Below are 21,050 nucleotides of genomic sequence, written 5' to 3'. Positions count from 1 at the left end.
GGGGAAAAATAAGGGACCTAGTCCTTTGTGAGAGAGGGGTTAAAACAGTTTAGCCCTTGGCTGAGCGCGGTGGCTTACGCCTATAATCCCAGCACTTTGGGAGACAAAGGTGAGCAGATCATTTGACTTGTCAAGAGATCGAGACCATCCTGGCCAACATGGTGAAACCCCGTCTCTACTAAAAATACAAAAATTAGCTGGGTGTGGTGGCGTGCGTCTGCAGTCCCAGCTACTTGGGAGGCTGAGGCAGGAGAATTGCTTGAACCTGGGAGCAGAGGTTGCAGAGAGCCGAGATTGAACCACTGCACTCCAGCCTGTTGATAGAGTGAGACTCTGTCTCAAACAAACAAACACACAAACAAACAAAAAACAAAAGAAACAGTTTAGCCTTAAGCTGAGGCTTCTGCTGGACACAACCAAGATTGAGAAAGACGTGTAAATGACATTTTTTGCAGTGTAACGCAGTTTATCTAAAGTCCTGTTGGGGTCCCACTACAGTCTTCTTGCAGCTCACCAGGATTAGTAGCCCCCATATAAGGAGACACTTTACTGGGATGGTATGTGGCCTCCTCCCTGCCTGGGGGCCTGAGAGAAGACTGGCAGGCTTCCTACCACTCAAGCATCCAGAGTGTTTTGCAGAGGGGCGGGAGGCAGAGAAGCCTTCCTGGAGGAGGCAGGATCCAGTGGAGCCCTGATGGGTGGAGAGGAGCTGGAGGGCTTCCCAGGTACATGTGTGGGACCACAGCTGGGACCGAGCAGGGAGGTGGGTATTAATATGGCAAGCACACTCAGACTGGGTGGCGGTGGAAGTTGGATGGGATTAGACTGTGAAGGAAGCCACCACTGGTTGGTTGGTTGGTTGGTTGGTTGGTTGGTTTTGTTTTTGAGACGGAGTCTCGCTCTGTTGCCCAAGCTGGAATGCAGTGGTGTGATCTCGGCTCACTGCAACCTCCACCTTCTGGGTTTAAGCGATTCTTGTGCCTCAGTCTCCCGAGTACCTAGGATTACAAGTGTGTGCCACCACGCCTGGCTAATTTTTGTATTTTTAGTAGAGACGGGGTTTCGCCATGTTGCCCAGGCTGGTCTCAAACTCCTAGCCTTAAGTGATCCACCTGCCTCTGCCTCCCAAAGTGCTGGGATTACAGGCCTGAGTCACCGCACCTAGCCTCACCACTGGCTTTTGAGCAGGAGAGTATCTTGGTAGTGAGTTTCAGGATCAGGAGTGCAGGGCTAAGTAACAGGCACTAACTTAATCCCCAACTGAAGCACAGCACAGTGAGGCTGGTACAGACCCAGGCTGGAAAATAGAGGGGCTGTGGGGTAGGCAGGGCCTCCTCCTGAGCCCTGAGAACAGCCAGCTGGGCTCACATTCAGCATGAGGAACGAGGAGGTTGGCATGGCAATCCTAGCGGTAGCTGGGTGACCTCAGAAAGGAAGGGCCTGGAGGTCAAGGTCTGGATCATGATCAAAGAAAACAGAAGTGCCAAGAAGGTCCAAGGCTTGTCCAAGTCACCCAGAGGGAGTGTAGCCCAGGAGTCAGGACACAGGTGCACTGGTGTCCCTGCAAAGCCTTCACCGTGCAGCTGGGGTGGGGACCTGCCTGCCCTCCAAGGAGCAGCTCCCTCCTGCTTCCGCAGAGGCACTTGTACTACCTGTGAGGTGTGCTTGGGCTGATGCGGGAAGGGTCCCAGTGAGGCAGAGAGGAGGGAGACCGTGTTAGGACCTGTCTGGTTTCTGCCTTTTGCTGCCTCTCCATCTTTCCGCCAGGGCTGGAAGAGCACATTCCTGAGTCACAGTTTTCCCAGGAGTCTGGATGGGGCCCAGGCAAGAGAGAGCACCATCTCCCCATTACCAACACACACACTGTCTCTCTCTACCCCCACACACCTCTTGGCTTTCCCTTAGAGCTCTTCAGAGGGTATGGCTGATGCAGTTTGGGCCTATCCAGACCCCTGGCTCAGGGAGAAGCTGGCCAGCTTTCCAGCCCCACGTTTTCTGGGCTCTGTGGCCAGGGAGGCCCCTCTCCACCAGGCTCTGCCACTTGGTAACTTTGGGCCAGGCCCTGGTCCTTTCTGGGCTTCAGATCCTTCATCTGTGAAATATGATGGCTTCATAGAGTGCTTCCAGTGACTTTGCCAGCCTTACCTTTTGTAAGCCCCACACTACCCTGCAAGGTGCTACTGTCATTATCTCCATTTTACAGAGGGGAAACAGGTTCAGAGAGCGTGAGTGGCTTGCCCCAAGTCACCCACCCAGCAAGTGGTGGGCTTGGTACTTGAACCCAGGCAGTCTGACCCAGCTCCTGCCTGAGGTCCTTGCCATCACCGATATGCCATCGATTGTCAAATCAGGCAGGGATCATTTTCCCTTTTCTATAGGTGGGAAAACTTGAGCCCCAGAGGGGCGACATCTCTTGCCTAAGGATGCGGAGCTCAGGTGGGTCTTGAGCACTGCGTAAGGCCATTTTGCCATGTCCTCGAGCACCTCCACAGAGAAGCCACCACCCTAGGAAGTGCTGCAGGCTCTACGGGGTGATACCATCAAAGGGTGACCAGGGCATGACCACTGGCTTGGAGGAAGCAAAGAGGATGCTGTTAGTGAAAGGAGAAGTGAAGTGAGAGTGTGATGCCTGGGCCTGGGGTGGAGGGAGCAGAGAGAAGTGCAGTGGGGGTGCAGGTGTGGGGCGAAGGGAGAGGCCACCCACAGACGCCTCCCAACTTCCCCTTCTTCCAGCAGAAGCAACAAGACAGCAGCCGAGACAGCAGCTGAGACAGTAGCTGAGACGGCAGCGGCAGCTTCACAGGTCAGCCTCCTCTGGGCCTCTCCCCACTCTGCCCTGCCCAGTTCTCTGTCCTTATCCACAGGCCCCTCAGTGGGTACTGGGCATACCCACACCTAGGTGGGCACAGGCCTGGGGACATCCTGGGTGAGCAAGCTGGGGACCCACCCTCCTTCCCTTTCTGGTTGGCAGCTCCACATCTGGGGGAATGTAGAGAACTATGCTTTTGGAAGGAGGGGCGATTTAAATTAAGAAGTGGTTAGGCATGGGGCTTGAATCTTAGCTTCCCCACGAGGTCTGGGACAAGTGAAGGGTGGTTTCTTTTCTGGACCTCAGTTTCTCATCTATAAAATGGGGTGAGTCTGGGAACCTGCACTGTGGATGGTTGTCAGGGGCTCAGTAGAGGGCCTGGCACATACTTTGTGCTTGGCAGACTGGAGCAGGTGCAGCTCCTTTCAGAGCGACCTAGATTGGATCCTGGGGACAGCATGTCTCAGGGAAATGGCCCTGCTGCTGGCTTGGTCACAGACTTCCTGTTGGGCTCCGGGGGGGGCCTTTCTTTCCCAGCCTGTGAAATGGGGTCACTAATAGCATCTCTTAGGGCTTTTTTTTTTTTTTTTTTTAGAATCTTGTTCTGTTGCCCAGACTGAAGTGTAATGGCGTGATCTCAGCTCACTGCAACCTCCACTTCCCAGGTTCAAGCGATTCTCCTGCCTTAGCCTCCTGAGTAGCTGGGATTACAGGCGCCAGCCGCAATGCCTGGCTAATTTTCATCATTTTAGTAGAGGTGGGATTTCACCATGTTGGTCAGGCTGGTCTCGAACTCCTGATCTCAGGTGATCCATCTGCTTTGGCCTCCCAAAGTGCTGGGATTACAGGTGTGAGCCACTGCACCTGGCCTCTTAGGGCTTTTTTTTTTGCAGAGACCACAGGTTGGTTGATTCCTCACCCAGGCCAGAGGCAGGGGCTCCAGACTGTGGTTGGCAGGGGCAGGTGGGGCTGTGTGTGGAGAATGGCTGGCTCAGTAGGCCCTCATGCTGCTGGGGAGAGGTGGGCTTCTGGGGTGCGTGGTCAGCTGCAGGGAGGAAGGCAGGGTTTCCCAAACCTTGTGCTCAGATGTGTTCCTGACCAAGGACTTTGGCCAGAGCCCTGGACCTGGCTCAGAGCCTGATTCCAGTAGAGGATCAGGGAAATTGTTGTTGGAGTTTCTCTTTCTGGGAAATAGGTTTCCTTGGCCTCATTTTACGGATGAGAAAACCTGAGACACAGAGAGGTCAAGTGCCTTGTCCGGTGTCACACAGCCTAGGCACTGAATACTGGCACTGGTTATCAGATTCTCATCTTCCAAAGGCTCTGTCCTGTGCTCCACAGCTCGTCATTTGTCTATTGGCCTAAATAGAGTGTTACTTGTCTACACAGCAACTCAGCTGCCCAACCATCTTTGGGAGGCTGCAGTGTGCAGGGGTAGCGCCCTGGACCCTGGAGGCCTGGGTTTGAGTCCCAGCTTGCCCACTGGCCTGCTGTAGAACTCAAGCAGGCTCCTCTGTGCAGTATTCAGTTTCCCCACCATCAACTGGAACCATTCTGGAAGTCAGGTAAGGAAGGGATTGCTATTTCCTAGAAGGCCCCAAATAATGAATTGCAGGGTGGAAAACGAAATGACTCAGCGTGTGAGATGATGGTGAAGGGATGTGGAGGGGAATTTGGAGGTTGCAAGCAGAAGTGAAGACTGTGGTTTGCTCCTGGGAAAGGGGGTGGAAACCACAGCTTCTATCTGGAGTGCCTGGGGGAGGTATCACTTCTGCTTTGGCCTCAATTTCTTCAGTTGTGTAGTAGGGTCAGGCTTGTCTTCCCTCAGTGCCTGCCTGGAACCAGTGTGGGTAAGAGCCTGGTCTTAGGGTCCACACCCTGCAGGTCAAATCCATCTATCTGACTGGACCTCAGTTTCACCAACAGTATAGTGAAGGGGCAGACAAGTTGGCCCAATATCCTTTCTGTGCTATCAGGTCCTCCACTACTGGGCCTCAGTTATCTCTCCTAAATGATTTCCTTCAGTAGCTCAGTAGCTTCTTTTGCCTCCCCAAATCTTTTTTGTTTTTTTTTGTTTTTTTTTTTTTTTTTTTTTTTTAGACAGAGTCTCCCTCTGTCACCCAGGCTGGAGTGCTAGAGTGCAGTGTCACAATCACGGCTCCCAGGCCCAAGTAATCCTCCCATCTCAGCCTCCTGAGTAGCTGGGACCACAGGCTCATGCCACCATGCTGGGTTAGGATTTTTAATGTTTAATTTTGTAGAGATGGGGTCTCCTTATGTTGCTCTGGCTGGTCTCAAACTCCTGGGCTCAAGTGATCCTCCTGCTTCAGCCTCCCAAAGTGCTGGGATTAAGGCATGAGCCACCGCACCTGGCTCCCCCAAATCTTGTCCTATGTCTTTTCTCTGAGGTTCTGAGAGGGTAAGTAAATAACACGGCCAAATAAATAACCAAATAGCCAAATAAATAAGAACCCAGCCTTCTGTGACTCCAGAGTCTCTATTTCATATTTAAAATAAACATATATATTAAAAAATTATGTTAAGAAAAATGGGTGACCACCTGGAGAAAAAATGAAATTGGATTTATATTTCCCACTGTACCCCATTATCAATGCAAATGGACTGGAGATTTCAATTTGAAAAATGAATCTATAAAAGGACTGGAAGAAACGGGTAGATTCCTTCATGACATTGGAGTAGAGACCGGGCTTGGTGGCTTCCTCCTGTGATCCCAGCCCTTTGGGAGGTTGAGACGGGAGGAGGGAGGATCACTTGAGCCCAGGTGTTTGAGACCAGCCTGGGCAACATGCTGAAACCACGTCTCTACAAAAATAAAAACATTAGCTGGGCGTGGATGTGCCAGTTGATACAAAAGTGCCCCAGTTGATACAAAAAGTTGTATACTCTACATACTATTCTGCATTTTGCTTTTTCACTTGAAAATACATCTTGGAGAGCTTTCCATGTCAATAAGAGGAGAGCTTCCACTTTGTCATCTGCATATTCTAATGTTGTAGAGATAAGCTACAGTTTATTTAACTAGTCCCCTATTCATAGACATTTGTGCTGGTTCTATTTATTTGCTCTTACAAACAATGTCGCTATGCTTATATTATTTCTCACATGTGTGAGTTCACCATTTATTTATTTTTATTTTTTGAGACGGAGTCTTGCTCTGTCACCCAGACTGGAGTGCAGTGGTATGATCTCTGCTCACTTCAACCTCCACCTCATGGGTTCAAGCCATTCTCCTGACTCAGCCTCCCGAGTAGCTGGGATTACAGGCGTGCTCCACTGCGCCTGGCTAATTTTTGTATTTTTAGTAGAGACAGGGTTTCACTATGTTGGCCAGGCTGGTCTTGAACTCCTGACCTCAGGTGATCCTCCTGCCTCGGCCTCCCAAAGTGCTGGGATTACAGGCATAAGCCACCACGCATGGCTCTATTTATTTATTTCTGATACAGGGTCTCACTCTGTCACACAAGCTGGAGTGCAGTGACACCATGATAGCTTACTGAAGCCTCAAACTCCTGGGCTCACGTGATCCTCTCACCTCAGCCTGCCAAGCAACTGAAACTACCAGGTGCGTGGCACCACACTCAGCTAATGTTTTTGATTTTTAGTAAAGTCAAGATCTTGCTATGTCACTCAGGCTGGTCTCGAATTCCTGAGCTCAAATCTTCCTCCCGCTTTGGCCTACCAAAGCGCTGAGATTACAGGTATGAGCTACCACGCTCCGCCATTTGCCCATTTTTATATTGGGTTCGACTTTTCCTTATCAATTTCTAGAAGCATTTTACGTAATAGGAAAATCAGCTCTTGTCTGTTATACATAGATAAAAGTATTATATGCAAATAGTTTTCCTAATCTGACATTTGTCTTTTAACATTACATATGGCCTTCTTTTGGCCAGGTAGAAGTGTCTTTTTAAACAATTTTTTTTGTTTGTTTTTTTCTAAGATGGAGTCTTGCTCAGTTGCCCAGGCTGGAGTGCAATGGTACGATACCAGCTCACTGCAAGCTCTGCCTCCCGGGTTCACACCTTTCTCCTGCCTCAGCCTCCCAAGTAGCTGGGACTACAGGCACCCGCCACCATGCCCAGCTAATTTTTTGTGTTTTTAGTAGAGACAGGGTTTCACCGTGTTAACCAGGAGGGTCTCGATCTCCTGATCTCGTGATCCACCCACTTCAGCCTCCCAGAGTGCTGGGATTACAGACGTGAGCCACCACGCCTGGCCTTAAATAATTTTTATGTAATAAAATGTATCTGTATTTTCTCTTTTGGCTTCTGGATTTTGAGTCATAGCTAGAAAAACCTTCCCCACTTCATTGTTTTCTTGTTTTGTTTCTGTTTTTTGTTTTTGAGACAGGGTTTTGATCTGTCACCCAGGCTGGAGTTTAGTGGCACAATCATAGCTCACTGAAGCCTCGACCTCCTGAGCTCAAGCGATCCTCCCACCTCAGCCTCCTGAGTAGCTGAGACTACAGGCATGTGCCACCAAGTCCAGCTAATTTTTTGTATTTTTTGTAGAGATAGGGGTCTTGCTGTGTTGCCCAGGGTGGTCTCGATCTCCTGGGCTCAAATGATCCTTCCGCCTTGGCCTCCCAAAGTGATGGGATTACAGGTGTGAGCCACTGCGCCTGGCCTGTCCAGATTTTGCATATAATAAAATATATGATTTTTTTTGCGACAATGGAATTAGATTGTTTTGCAATGTGCTTTCTGTCTTTTATGAGCAATATGTCACTATTATTTCTTCCGTATTGATAGTCACTTGGAGCATTTAAAAATCCTAACTATTAAAATATTTGTTTTTTTTGTTGTTGTTGTCATGAAGGTAATATGTTGTAAAAAAAATTAAACAATACAGCAAATATAGAAGGAAATTTAAAAAGAAAAACCTCTCCCCTCAAAAAAACATTATTAACATTTTGGTGGCCATCCTTCTAGATCTCCCAATATGCTTCAGCATGCATACAAACATAATTTTTCGTAAATGAGATTTCATGTGTTATTTTCAACCTGCCCTTTCCACTCAATGATATGCTGTGCTCTTCTTTTACTTAGCTTTATTTTTTTGTGTTATTTTTTTGAGATGGAGTCTCGCTCTGTCGCCAGGCTGGAGTGCAGTGGCGCGATCTTGGCTCACTGCAACCTCTGCCTACTGGGTTCAAGTGATTCTCCTGACTCCACCTCCCAAGTAGCTGGGATTACAGGCGCCCACCACCAAACCCAGCTAATTTTTTTTTTTTTTGTATTTTTAGTGGAGATGAGGTTTCATCATGTTGACCAGGATGGTCTCAATCTCCTAACCTTGTGATCCGCCTGCCTTGGCCTCCCAGAGTGGTGGGATTACAGGCGTGAGCCACTGTGCCCAGCCTTTTTTTTTTTTTGGAGAAGAGTCTCACTCTGTCATCCTGGCTGGAGTGCAGATGTGCCATCATAGCTCACTGAAGTCTTGAACTCCTGGGCTCAAACAATCCTCTTGCCTCAGCCTCCTGAGTAGCTAGGATTACACATGTGCCAACATGCCTGGCTAATTTTTATATTTTCAGTAGAGATGGGGTTTTGCCACGTTGCCCAGGCTGGTCTTGAACTCCTGACCTCAAGTGATTTGCCCACCTAGGCCTCCCAATGTGCTGGAATTACAGGCATGAGCCACCACACCTGGCCTCAAAATTTTTTTTAGAGAAAGGTTCTCGCTATGTTGCCTAGGCTGGTCATTAACTCCTGGCCTCAAGCAATTCTCCTGTCTTAGTTTGGGATTACAGGTGCAAACCATGGTGCCCGGCTATACGCATCTTTTTTTTTTTTTTTGAAAGAATACACATAATTCTTAATAGTGAAATGACAATCTGTTGCATATTTTAACTTTTAATTTTGAAAAAATTATAAATGCACAGAAGGTTGCAAAAAATAGTACAGAAGGTTTTGTATACCCTTCACTTATTCTCCAGTAGTAACATCTTGCATGCCTACAGTGTAATATCAAAGCCAGGAAATTGTCTTTGGTATAGTTCACAGACTTCATTCTGTATTATAGACACTCATTTATGTGTGCTGGTTCTTTGGTAAGTGTGTTTTAACTTTATAAGAAACTGCCAGACCGTTTGCCTTGCAATTTCATGACATAAAATAAAAGATTCCTGTAAACAGCACCACAATCAAGACACAGAACTGTTCCATCGCCACAAGGATCCCTTGTGCAAGACCTTTAAAGAAACAGACTCCCCCTACCTAACCCTTTGCAACCACTAATCTATTCTCCATCTCTATCATTTTGTCATTTCAAGACTGTTGCATAAATTGAATCACACAGCCGATTTTCAGATCGGCTTTTTTTTTTTTTTTTTTTTTTTTGGCTCATGATAATTCCTTTAAGATCCATCCAAGTTGTGTGTGTCAGTAGCTTTTTTTGAGAAATTCATTTTTTTAACTGCTGAGAATTGTATTTCAGAGGGTAAATGTATCACCATTTAACCATTTTCACCCACTTTGAGGCTATTATGAATAAAGCTGCGATGACTGTTCATATACAGGTTTTTGTGTGAATACGAGGTTTCATTTCTCTGGGATAAAAGCCCAAGAGTGCAATTATTGGGTCATATGATAGGTACATGTTTAGTTTTATAAGAAACTGTCGAACTGTTTTCCAGAATGGCACTGGAGTGTAATTTATTTATTCTTCTATTGATAGATGTTCACATAGCTTTCAACTTTTCTTTATTAACAATACTACTCTAAATATTCTTGTATGTGTATAATCCTGGCTTGCCCTGTTCTTTCCATAGGATAAATTCATAAGAATGAGTTTCCTGGCTCAAAGGATATTCAGAACATAAAGTTCGAATGTGTTGCTAAGCCGCCCCCTTGCAGATGGTGCTCAGATCTTAGACGGAGAGTGCGGGAATGTGCCTGTCCCCACAGACTCACTGGGTGCTATCATATTTCAGATTTTTGCAGATCCAGTGGTGGAAAAATGAAAACTCATGTTCTTAACTACTTTCCTCTGCCACTACCATCAAACAGGTGTTTTGAGTTTTGTGGCTCTCCCTCTTTGAAGCCTTGCAAGTTTTCATTGACTTTCTTTCTTCTAAGAGGAGGATCATCAGTTCTCTTGCCCTCCCTCCCCTATTTCCTCTTCTTCATCCTCTTAATATGTTTTTTTAGTTGGATTTCTAAAGTCTTGTCTATAGAGGTATACATACAATAAAATTCACCCTTTTGGAGAGCAGTTTGGTGCATTTTGACAGATGTGTACCGTCATGTATACATGTATATCACAATCAAAATATAGAACATTGTTGTCCCCTGAAAAGTTATCTTGGGCCCTTTTGTAGTTAATATCTTTTACCTTCTCCCTGGCAACTACTGATTTGTTCTCTGATCCAATAGTTTTGACTTTTCTAGATTCCACTTCCATGTTACATTCCCTCCAGGAGTGAATGAGACTTCCAGCTGTTCTGTATCCTCATAATACTTTGTATTACCAGTCATTTTAATCCTAGTCATTCTAGAAGGTGTGTAGTGATATCTCATTGTGGTTTTTATATGCATTTCTCTAATGACTAATGATATTGAGCATTTTTCATGTGCTTATTTGCATCTATAGGTTTTTTTTTTTTTTTTAAACATGTAGGTCCAGCTCTGTCACCCAGGCTGGAATGCAGTGGCATGATCTCAGCTCACTGCAGCCTCCTTCTCCTGGGTTGAAGCAATTCTCCTGCCTTAGACTCCCAAGTAGCTAGGATTACAGGCACCTGCTACCACACCTGGCTAATTGTTATATTTTTAATAGAGATAGGGGTTTCATCATGTTGGCCAGGCTGGTTTCGAACTCCTGACCTCAGGTGACCCACCTGCCTTGGCCTCCCAAAGTGTGGGATTACAGGTGTGAGCCACCATGCCCGACCCATCTGTACATCTTCATTGGTATAGTGATTGTTCAAATCTTTTCCTATCTTTATTGGGTAGTTTGTCCTGTTATTAGTTGTGTAAGGGTTCTTTATATAGTCCACATACAATTTTTAAAAAACATCAGATACGTGTTTGTAAATGTTTTCTCCCAGTCTGTGGCTTATCTTCTTATTTTCCTAACCATGACCTTCAAAAAGCAGAAGTTTTAATTTTGATGAAACTCAGTTTATCAGTTTTTTGTTGTTGTCGTTGCCATGGATCATGTTTTTGGTGTTGTTTCTAAGAAATCTTTGCATAACCTAAGTCAGAAGGATTTTCTTTTTTGTTTTTTTCAAGGAGTTTTACAGACATATCTTGGAGATATTGTGGGTTTGGTTTTAGACCACCACAGTAAAGCAAATATGGTAATAAAGTGAGTCACACAAATTGTTTGGTTTTCCAGTGCATATAAAAGTTATGCTTACGGTGGGTGCGGTGACTCATGCCTGTAATCCCAGCACTTTGGGAGGCCGAGGCAGGCGGATCACGAGGTCAGGAGGTCGAGACCATCCTGACCAACATGGTGAAACCCGTCTCTCCAAAAAATACAAAAATTAGCTGAGCATGGTGGTGTGTGCCTGTAATCCCATCTACTCGGGAGGCTGAGGCAGAAGAATCGCTTTAACCCAGGAGGCGGAGGCAGAGGTTGCCGTGAGCTGAGATCGTGCCACTGCATTCCAGCCTGGGTGACAGAGCGAGACTCTGTCTCACACACGAAAAAAGTTATGTTTACATTATACTGTAGTCTATTTAGTGTGCAAAAGCATTATGTCTAAAAATGTACATACCTTAATTAAAGGACACTTTATTGCTAAAAAATGCTAACAATCTATCTGAGCCTTCAACAAATCACACACTTTTTGCTGGTGGAAGATCTTGCCTTGATGCTGATGGCTGCTGACTGATCAAGGTGGTGGTTGTTGAAGGTTGGGGTGGCTGGCTATTTCTTAAGACAGCAGTGAAGTTTGCCACATCAATTGACTCTTTCTTTCATAAGATGTTTCTCTGTAGCACGTGATGCTGTTTGATAGTATTTTACTTGCAGTAGAGCTTCATTCAAAATTGGAGTCAGTCCTCTCAAACCCTGCAGGGGCTTTATCCACTACATTTATTTAATATTCTGAATCTTTTGTGGTCATTTCCACAGTGTTCACCATATCTTCACCAGGAGTAGATTCCATTTCGAAAAACCACTCTTTGTTCATCTATGAGAAGTGACTCCTCATCCATTCAACTTTGATCATGAGACCGCAGCAAATCAGTCACATCTTCAGGATCCACTTCTAATTCTAGTTCTCGTTCTATTCTCATCACATCTGTAGTTACTTTCCCCACTGAAGTTTTGAACCGCTCAAAGTCATCCATGAAGCATGGAATCAACCTCTTCCAAACTCCTGTTAATGTTGATATTTTGACTTCCTCCCATGAATCACACATGTTCTTGCAGCATCTAGAAGGGTGAATCCTTTCCAGAAGATTTTCAATTGACTTTGCCCTGATCCATCAGAGAAGTCACTATTTATGACAACTATAGCCTTAGGAAATTTGTTTCCTAAATAATAAGACTTGACAGTCAAAATGACTCCTTGATCCATGGACTGCAGAATGGATGTTGTGTTAGCAGCACAAGAACAACATTAATCTCCTTGTACATCTCCGTCAGAACTCTTGGGTGACTAGGTACATTGTCAATGAGCAGCAATATTTTGAAATAAATTTTTTTTTTGAACAGTAGGTCTTAACAGTGGGTTTAAAATATTCAGGAAACCATGCTATAAATAGATTGCTGTCATCCAGGCTTTGTTATTCATTCGTAGAGCACAGGCAGAGTAGATTTAGCATAATTCTTAGGAGACTTAGGATTTTCAGGATGTTAAATGAGTATTGGCTTCCATTCGAAGTCACCAGCTGCATTACCTGCTAACAAGTGAATTAGCCTGTCCTTTGAAGCTTTGAAGCCAGGCATTGATTTCTTCTCTCTGGCTATGAAACTCTTAGATGGCATCTGCTTCCAATATGAGGCTATTTCATCCACACTGAAATGCTGTTGTTTAATGTAGCCACCCTCATGCGTGATGTTAGCTAGTTCTTGTGGATAACTTGCTTCTCCATCAGCACTCGCTGTTTCACTTTGTACTGCTATGTCATGGAAATGGCTTTTTTCCTTCAACCTCATGAACCAACCTCTGCTAGCTTCCATCTTTTTTTCAGCTTCCTCACCCACCTTGGCCTTCATAGAATTGAGGAGTTAGGGCCTTGCTCTGAACTAGGCTTTGGCTTAATTAAGGAAGTGTTGGCGGGGGGGCTGGTTTGATCTTCTATCCAGATCACTGAAACGTTCTCCATATCAGCAATAAGGTTGTTTCGCTTCATGTGTTCACTGGAGTAGCACTTTAAATTTTCTTTAAGAGCTTTTCCTTTTCATTCATAACTTGGTGAACTGTTCGGTGCAAGACGCCTAGCTTTTGGCTTATCTGGGTTTTGACATGTCTTCCTCACTGAGCTTAACATTTCTAGCTTTTGATTTAAAGTGAGAGATGTGCGACTCTTTCTTTTACTTGAACACTTAGAGGCCATTGTAGAGTTATTCATTGTTCTAATTTCGATATTGTTGTGTCCTAGGGAATGGGGAGGCCCAAGAAGAGGGAGAGAGACAGGGGAACATCGCTGGTTGGTAGAGCAGTCAAAATGTATACATTTATTGGTTAAGTTTGCCATCTTATATGGGCGCAGTTTGTGGTACTCCAAAACAATTATAATAGTGACGTCAAAGATCTCTGTTCACAGACCACCACAGCAGATATAATCATGATGAAAAAGTTTGAAATATTATGAGAATCACCAAAATAGGACACAGCCATTAAGTGAACACGTACTATTGGAAAAATGGTGCAGATAGACTTCTTTGATAGACAGTCTTCAATTTGTAGAAAAACCCACAAGATCTGCAAAATACAGTAAAGCCAGGTACGCCTGTACAGTTTTAGTCTTGTTATTTGTGTCTGTGATCCATTCTGAGTTAAATTTTGTATGTGCTTCAAGATATGGATTCAAGATGGTTTTTTTTTTTGGCGTGAGATATCCAATTGTTCCATCATTAATTGTTGAATCAATTATCCTTTCTCTACTGAATTACCTTTGCATCTTTGTCAAAAATTAATCGACAAAAAATCAATATATGAACAAATTTTTGGACTCTCTATTCTGTTATATTTATCTCTATATCTGTGCTTATGGCAGTAACACACTGTCTTGATTATTGTAGCTTTATAGTAAGCCTTGAAATCAAGTAGTGTGACTCTTCCAACTTCATTGTTCTTTATCAAAATTGTTTTGTCTATTCAAGATCCTTTGTTCTTACGTATACATTTTATAGTCAGCTTGTCATTCTCTACAAAATATCCTGCAGTGATTTTAATTGGGATTGGACTATATTCATGAGGGGTGTTGGTCTGTGTCTGTGGCTAGTTTTGGTACTACGGTAATATTAGCCTTCTAAAATGAATTTGGAAGCATTTTCCCTTTATTTTCTAAAGGAATACATTTAGGATTGTTATATTTTGTCTCATACATTTTTTTTTTTTTTTTTTTTTTTTGAGATGGAGTCTTGCTCTGTCGCCCAGGTTGGAGTGCAGTGGCATGATCTTGGCTCACTGCAAGCTCTGCCTCCCATGTTCACACCATTCTCCTGCCTCAGCATCCCGAATAGCTGGGACTACAGGTGCCCGCCACCACGCCTGGCTAATATTTTGTATTTCTAGTAGAGACGGGGTTTCACCATGTTAGCCAGGATGGTCTCGATCTCCTGACCTCGTGATCCACTCACCTCGGCCTCCCAAAGTGCTGGGATTACAGGTGTGAGCCACCGTGCCCGGCCTTGTCTTCTATTTTTTTGTAAGAGCTTCTATAGACTTGATATTATAACTTTTTTAAATGTTTGGAAGAATTAACCAGTGAGGCCATCTGGGCCTAGTGTTTCTTTGTGGGAAGGTTTTTAAATTACAAATCCAATTCCTTTAATCAGTGAAGGACTATTCCTATTTTCTATTTTTTCTTGAGTAAGCTTTGGTAGTTTGTGTATTTCAAGGAATTTTTAAAATTTCACCTAAGTTATGTAATTTATTGCCATAAATTGTTAATATTATTCTCCTAATTTTGATACCTGCCGGTTCTGTAGTGATAGCCCCTCTTTTATTGCTGATAACTGGTCATTGTACCTTGTCTTTTTTTCCCTTTTGTCATTCTGGCTACAGACTTATCAATATTATTGAGCTTTTCAAATAACCAGCTTTTGGTTTCACTGATTTTTCTCTACTCCTTCTGTATTTTCTATTTTATTGATTTATAATTTTATCTTTATTATTTTTCCTTCTGCTTATTTTGTGCTTAGTTTGCTCTTCTTTTTATATTTATTAAGGTGGAAGCTTACATCACTGTCTTGAAATCCTTCATCTTTCCTAATGTAAGCATTTAGTGCTATAAATTTTTCTCTAAGCTCTGCTTTAGCTGCATCCCACAAATATTATGTTGTTTTCATTTTTATTCAGTTGAATATATTTTATAATTTCCCTTGTGATTTTGTCTCTGACTCATGGGTTAATAGTGTATTATTTAATTTCCAAATATTTGGAGGATTTTTTGAGGCATCTTTATGTTTATGAATTCTAGTTTAAGTTCCTGGTGGTTACTGAACTTACTTTGTGTGCTTTTAATCCTTTTACATTTATTGAGATTTATTTTATGGCCCAGAATATGGTCTATCTTTGTGAATGTTTCCTGTTGTAATTGAAAAGAAGATGTATTTTGATGTAATTAGGAGAGTGTTCTATATAAAGAAGATAGTTAATAGTGTCATTCATGTCTTCTGATATGGTTTGGCTGTGTCCCCATCCAAATCTCATCTTGAATTGTAGTTCCTGTAATCTCCATGTGTCACAGGAGGGACCTGATGGGAAGTGATTGGATCATGGGGGCAGTTTCTCCCATGCTGCTCTTGTGATAGTGAGTTCTCACGAGATCTGATGGTTTTAAAAGCATCTGGTTTTTCCCTTGCTAACCATTCTGTCTCCTGCCACCCTTTGAAGAGGTGCCCTTCCTCTGTGATTTTATACCCAGTCTTGGGTATTTGTTCATAGCAGCGTGAGAATGGACTGATACATCTTCTCTATCAATTTTTGTCTACTTTTGTCAATTACTCAGAGAGAAATATTGTATTTTGCAACTATAAGTGTTGCTTTGTCAATTTCTCCCTTTAGCGTGATCAATTTTTGCTTTATTTTTCAAAGCTCTGTTATTAGGTGCACATACATTAAAGATTGTTACATTTTCTTGATGAATTAGTCTTTAGCATTGTATAATCTTTATCCCTGGTAAAATTCCTTATCCTGAAGTTTACTTTTTCAGATATTAATATAGCTGTTCCATCTTACTTATTGATATGGTTTGGCTCTGGGTCCCCATGCAAATCTCATGTTGAACTGTAATTTTTCAGTGTTGGGGAGGGACCTAGTGGGAGGTGATTGGATCATGGGGACAGATTTCGCCCTTGCTGTTCTCCTGATAGTGAGTGAGTTCTCACAAGATCTGATGGTTTAAAAGTGTGTGGCACTTCCCCCTTCTCTCTCTGTCTCCCCTGCTGCCATGTGAAGACGTGCTTTCTTCCCCTTCACCTTCTGCCATGATTGTTAAGTTTCCTAAGGTCTCCGCAGCCATGCCTGTGGAACTGTGAGTCAATTAAACCTCTTTTCTTTATAAGTTACTCAGTCTCTGACGGCTCTTTATAGCAGCGTGAGGCTGGACTAATACACTTACGATTGGTATATCTTTTTCCATCATTTTACATGTAATTTATTGGTGTCTTTATATTTGATACGTGTTTCTTGAAGACAATATGTAGTTAGGTTTTGCTTTTATAATCCAGTCTGACAATTTCTGCCTTTTAATTGGAGCATTTAGACTATACTTAATGTAATTATTTATATGATTGGGTTTATATCTACCATCTTGCTATTTGTTTTCTCTTTATTCCATCTGTTCTTTGTTTCTTTTCCTTCTTGTCCTGTCTTATTTTGGATTGAGCAGTTTTCATAATATTCTTTTATCTCTACTATTGCCTTACTAGCTATATCTTATAATTTTTCCTTTTTTGTAATGGCACTGTAGGATTTAAATACACATATTTAACTTTCCACAATTTACTTTCAAATAACATTACAATACTTAAAATATAGTTTAAGAACCTCACAACCAAATACTTCCATTTCTGCTCTCCTGCCTGTTGTGCTATTTTTGTGGTATGCTTCTACTTCTACATACGCTATGATCCCCACAATGCATTGTTACTGTTTTTATATTAAACAGACATTAAAACCAAGGAAATTTATTTTATATTTGACACATTTTTGCCAATTACAGTACTCTTCATTTCTTTGTTTAAGTCCAAATTTCCAACTGGCATAATTTTTCTTCTGCCCTAAGAATTTTCTTCAATATTTATTTTAGTGCCAATCTGCTGGCAATGAATTCTCTAACTCCTTGCTCATCTGAAGAAGTTCTTATTTTGTCTTCATTTTTTTTTTGATACAGGGTCTTTCTCTGTCACCCAGGCTGGAATGCAGTGGCATGATCATGGCTCACTGCAATCTTGACCTCCTGGACTCAAGTGATCCTCCAGCCTTAGCCTCTTGAATAGCTGGGACTACAGGTGCATGCCACCATGCCTGACTAAGTTTTGTATATTTTGTAGAGACAGGTTTTCACCATGTTGGCCAGGCTGGTTTTGAACCCCTGGACTCAAGCAATACACCCACTTCAGCCTCTCAAAGTGCTGGGATTACAGGTGTGAGCCACTGCACCCAACCTTGTCTTCGTTTTTGAAAGATATTTTCCTTGGGCATGGAGTTTTAGAATGACAGATTTTTATGGAAAGATATGACTGCATTATCTTCTGGTTTTGATAGTTTCTGATAAGAAGCCTCTTGTTGTTTGTATCTTTCATTTTCTGTGTACAATGGCTCTTTTTTTCTGGCTGACTTCAAGATTTTATCTTTGGTTCTGCAGCAGTTTGACTAGGATTTATCTAGATGTGTTTTTCTTTGCATTTATTCCATGGGGTTTTGCAGAGCTTCTTGGATCTGTGGTTTGTTGTCTTTTATTAGTTTTGGGGAAAAATTGGCCATTTTAAAAATTTTAATTTTCTATTCTTTCTGTTTCTATTTATTCTTCTCTGTTCTCTCTCCTTTAGCTAGGATTCCAATTACATATATACAGACCATTTGCACAGTTCTTGGGTAATCTGTTAATTTTTATTTTCACTATTCTTACTCTTTATATTTCAATTTGGATAATTTATATTACACTATCATCAAGGTCAAAGATTCTTTACTTTACTGTGTCCACTTTGCTAATAAACTCATTGACAGAATTCTTCATCACTGATACCGAGTTTGTTTCTAACATTTCTACTTGACTAGTCTTAATAGTTTCCATTGTTCTGCTGAAATTTCCCATCTGTTCTTAGAAGTCTACCTTTTCCACTGCACCCTTCAACATATTTATCAGAGCTATCTTGTCTCTATCTGATAGTTCCAACATTTTGGCCATCTCTAAGATCTGGTTCTGTGTGTCTTAAAATCTTTGACTACCAGGCATTGTGTGTAATGGAACAGTAGTAAAGGAAATGATATTTATGCCTAGAAAGAAATTGAAATATTTCTTATGTCATGGCTTTGGTATAGGCCTCAAGTCAATCTAATCTGTAGTTGATTTAGATTTAAGTTTTATTTATTTATCTGTTTATTTAGAGATAGAGGCTCACTATGTTGCCCAGGCTGATCTTGAACTCTTGGGTTGAAATGATCCTCCTGCCTCGGCCTCCCAAAGTGCTGGGATTACAGGCATGAGCCACAGTGCCCAGCTGGATTTAGGTTTTGTTGTTGCTATAGTTACCTTCGGTAGACTACAGGCTCCAAATTTCTCCAGTGGTGGACTGTCCCTACATTGTGTTCAATGAGGACTTGAGTCCCCCAGGGTCCCCACTCTGCACTCAGCATTGCATGCATGCAACACAGAGGAAATCTGTCTTCGTGTTCTAGTCCCTTCTCCAGCAGTGGACTGCTGTTACTTGTTGCTTGGTGCAAGGCTTGTGGTGGAGGCAGTGAATTCTTGATTATCCTGCTCTAGCTTTAGCCTTAGACAGTCTTGAGCCTGAGCCCCGGGAGTGGGGCTTTCTTAGTGTTCCTGTTTCTCCTCCAGTTTTTGACAACCTCAGCCTCTTATTCAGTGCAGGTACTAGAATGCAGGCTGACTTCCTCCCCTTCACCCCCGTGGGAACTAAACTCTGCCTTATTGGTTGGGGGATCTCGAGTGGGAGTGAGATTCCTGCTCTTTTCCCAGTAGTAGCAGCAGCCCTCCGTTTTATATCAGTGCAAAATCCTGGACACTAATGGGTTGCCTCTTCCTTGCCAGTGTCCAGCGGCTTTTCCTTTGGTTTTCTTTTCTCACTCTGTTGCCCAGGATGGAGTACAGCGGTGCTATCACGGCTCACTGCAGCCTCCAACTTCCCAGGCTCAGGTGATCCTCACACCAGCCTCCTAAGTAGCTGGGACTACAGGCATGCACCATCACATCTGGCTTTTTTTTTTTTTTTTTTTTTTTTTTAGAGACAGAGTTTTGCCATGTTGCCCAGGCTAGTCTCGAACCCCTAGGCTCAAGCAATTCGCCTACCTCGGCCACCCAAAGTATTGGGATTACTGGCATGAGCCAAGGCACCCGGCCCTGATGGCTTTTGCTTAGTGTCACTGTAGCATTGTAGTGGGAGGGTCTTCTACTCCTCCAGCAGAGGCAGTCAACATTTGCTTTATAGCAGGTCAGGGACCTGTGGAATGGGCATCTTAAATCAAAGCAAAGCCAGGGTACAGGTGTTTATCTCTTGGCAGCAGCCAATTACTACCTTGCACTCATGCAGAGCCCAGAGCACAGATGGGCTTCTCCAGGTACTCCTGCTCCACCCTCAACCCTTGGCACGTCTTGCATGGCTGTGTTACCATGGGGCCTCCCTCAGGCCCTGTCCCACTCCACATCATTCTCATGAGTGTCCAGTGGAGGACTGTAGGAAGAAACTGTCTGGGGGTACAGGTTACCCTTGTGTCTGGGGCTCCCAGTAAACTGCCACTCTAGCTAATGCTCAGCCATTAAGATTTCATTAAGGTGTTAGTCATTTTCTCCTTATCTACTTTTGCGGCAACTACCTATTCCTCCATGCTCTGTCAAACATGAAACAGATCATGTGTTTCATCTATCAAAGATAATGCATTCTGGTTACCTCCAGAAACCAGTTTGCTTGGTGGCCTGTGACTTCAGCTCTCCAGTAGGCTAAAAAAAAAAAAAAAAAGATTTGGTACATTATTTAGCTTTTCCATTATTATAATGGGAACAGTGCTCCCATCTGGCTGTCTACTTTCTAGGTGGAAATCAAAATCATCTTAATACGGTTTTTACACAATTAAAAAAATCTCTTGTTTAACGTTTCTATTATGACTATATGCATTACATTCCATATCAAGTCATGTAGCAGCATTTCATTTTCTTGTACAACTTGGTTTTCTTGAAATTAATTGCTTCTTTTTATTTTTGCATTTACAAACTTTCTGTAAGACATCTCAAAAACAGTTTTTCTAGATGTTCAAACCTATTCGGTCGTCTCTCTACTCTCCTTTTCCTCTTCCTTAATTTTTTCTTGAAGAACTCCCTCCCAGGGCATTCTTTTCTCCTGCTCCCTCCGGGTGGGAAATGCCCTAGTCCTGCTGTTCTTCACACATTTTCTGGGGAGTAGCTTTACCTCTCCCATGGTAGGACACAGGATTTCCTGTACCGTATGTCTTCTTTCATGATTTACTCTCTCATTTTGTTGGAGCACATCCTCCAGCAGCTTCTCAAGAAGGGGTGTGTGTTTTGAAATTTTCAGTAATCCTTGGTTGACCGTTCAAGAGAGGAGCACTAAAAACCTAATTGCTTGGCAGAGCTTGGTGACTGGTGAAATTTCACTGTAAGTTAGGTCTTGGCCATGACATTGAGGAACACAAAAATGGAAGCAGCTATAGGATACTATTCTGGGAATGGTTAGCTCTTCAGAGACTTTTCTCCTGCCTTGGGGCATAACCCTGGCTGCTGCAGTCTTCTGGAATCTGAGTAGGGGAGGACATGGGGAGGGGATATTGTTTAATTCCCCCTTCTGCTCTGATTATGGTGCATCCTCTCTCCAGAGAGTAAACTTTGTGTGGAGC

General features: G+C 43.2%; 2 protein-coding genes across 6 annotated transcripts in view; one reads left to right on the top strand and one right to left on the bottom strand.

Moving 5' to 3' along the window:
- The window catches only part of CIAPIN1 (cytokine induced apoptosis inhibitor 1), a 321,083-nt gene that overhangs the window by 112,692 nt on the left and 187,341 nt on the right, over positions 1-21,050 (bottom strand). The gene's annotated exons all lie outside the window — the stretch shown is intronic.
- The window catches only part of ADGRG5 (adhesion G protein-coupled receptor G5), a 36,554-nt gene continuing 18,248 nt past the window's right edge, over positions 2,745-21,050 (top strand). The window contains exons 1-2 of one of the 5 annotated variants that reach the window (XM_050772934.1): positions 2,745-2,803; positions 3,405-6,392. Coding sequence is in view for 1 of the 5 variants with exons in the window: in XM_050772932.1 (XP_050628889.1) it covers positions 14,367-14,488 (122 nt within the window). In the remaining 4 variants the exon portion in view is untranslated. Of the gene's footprint in view, positions 6,393-14,362; positions 14,489-21,050 lie in introns of those variants that run through there. The other 4 variants (XM_050772936.1, XM_050772935.1, XM_050772937.1 and 1 more) reach the window with 4 other exon arrangements.

This window comes from Macaca thibetana, chromosome 20 (genome assembly GCF_024542745.1).
Source record: "Macaca thibetana thibetana isolate TM-01 chromosome 20, ASM2454274v1, whole genome shotgun sequence".
Taxonomy (NCBI): Eukaryota; Metazoa; Chordata; class Mammalia; order Primates; family Cercopithecidae; genus Macaca; species Macaca thibetana.
Note: the sequence above shows the minus strand (reverse complement) of the source record. Positions and strands in the feature narration are given on the sequence as shown.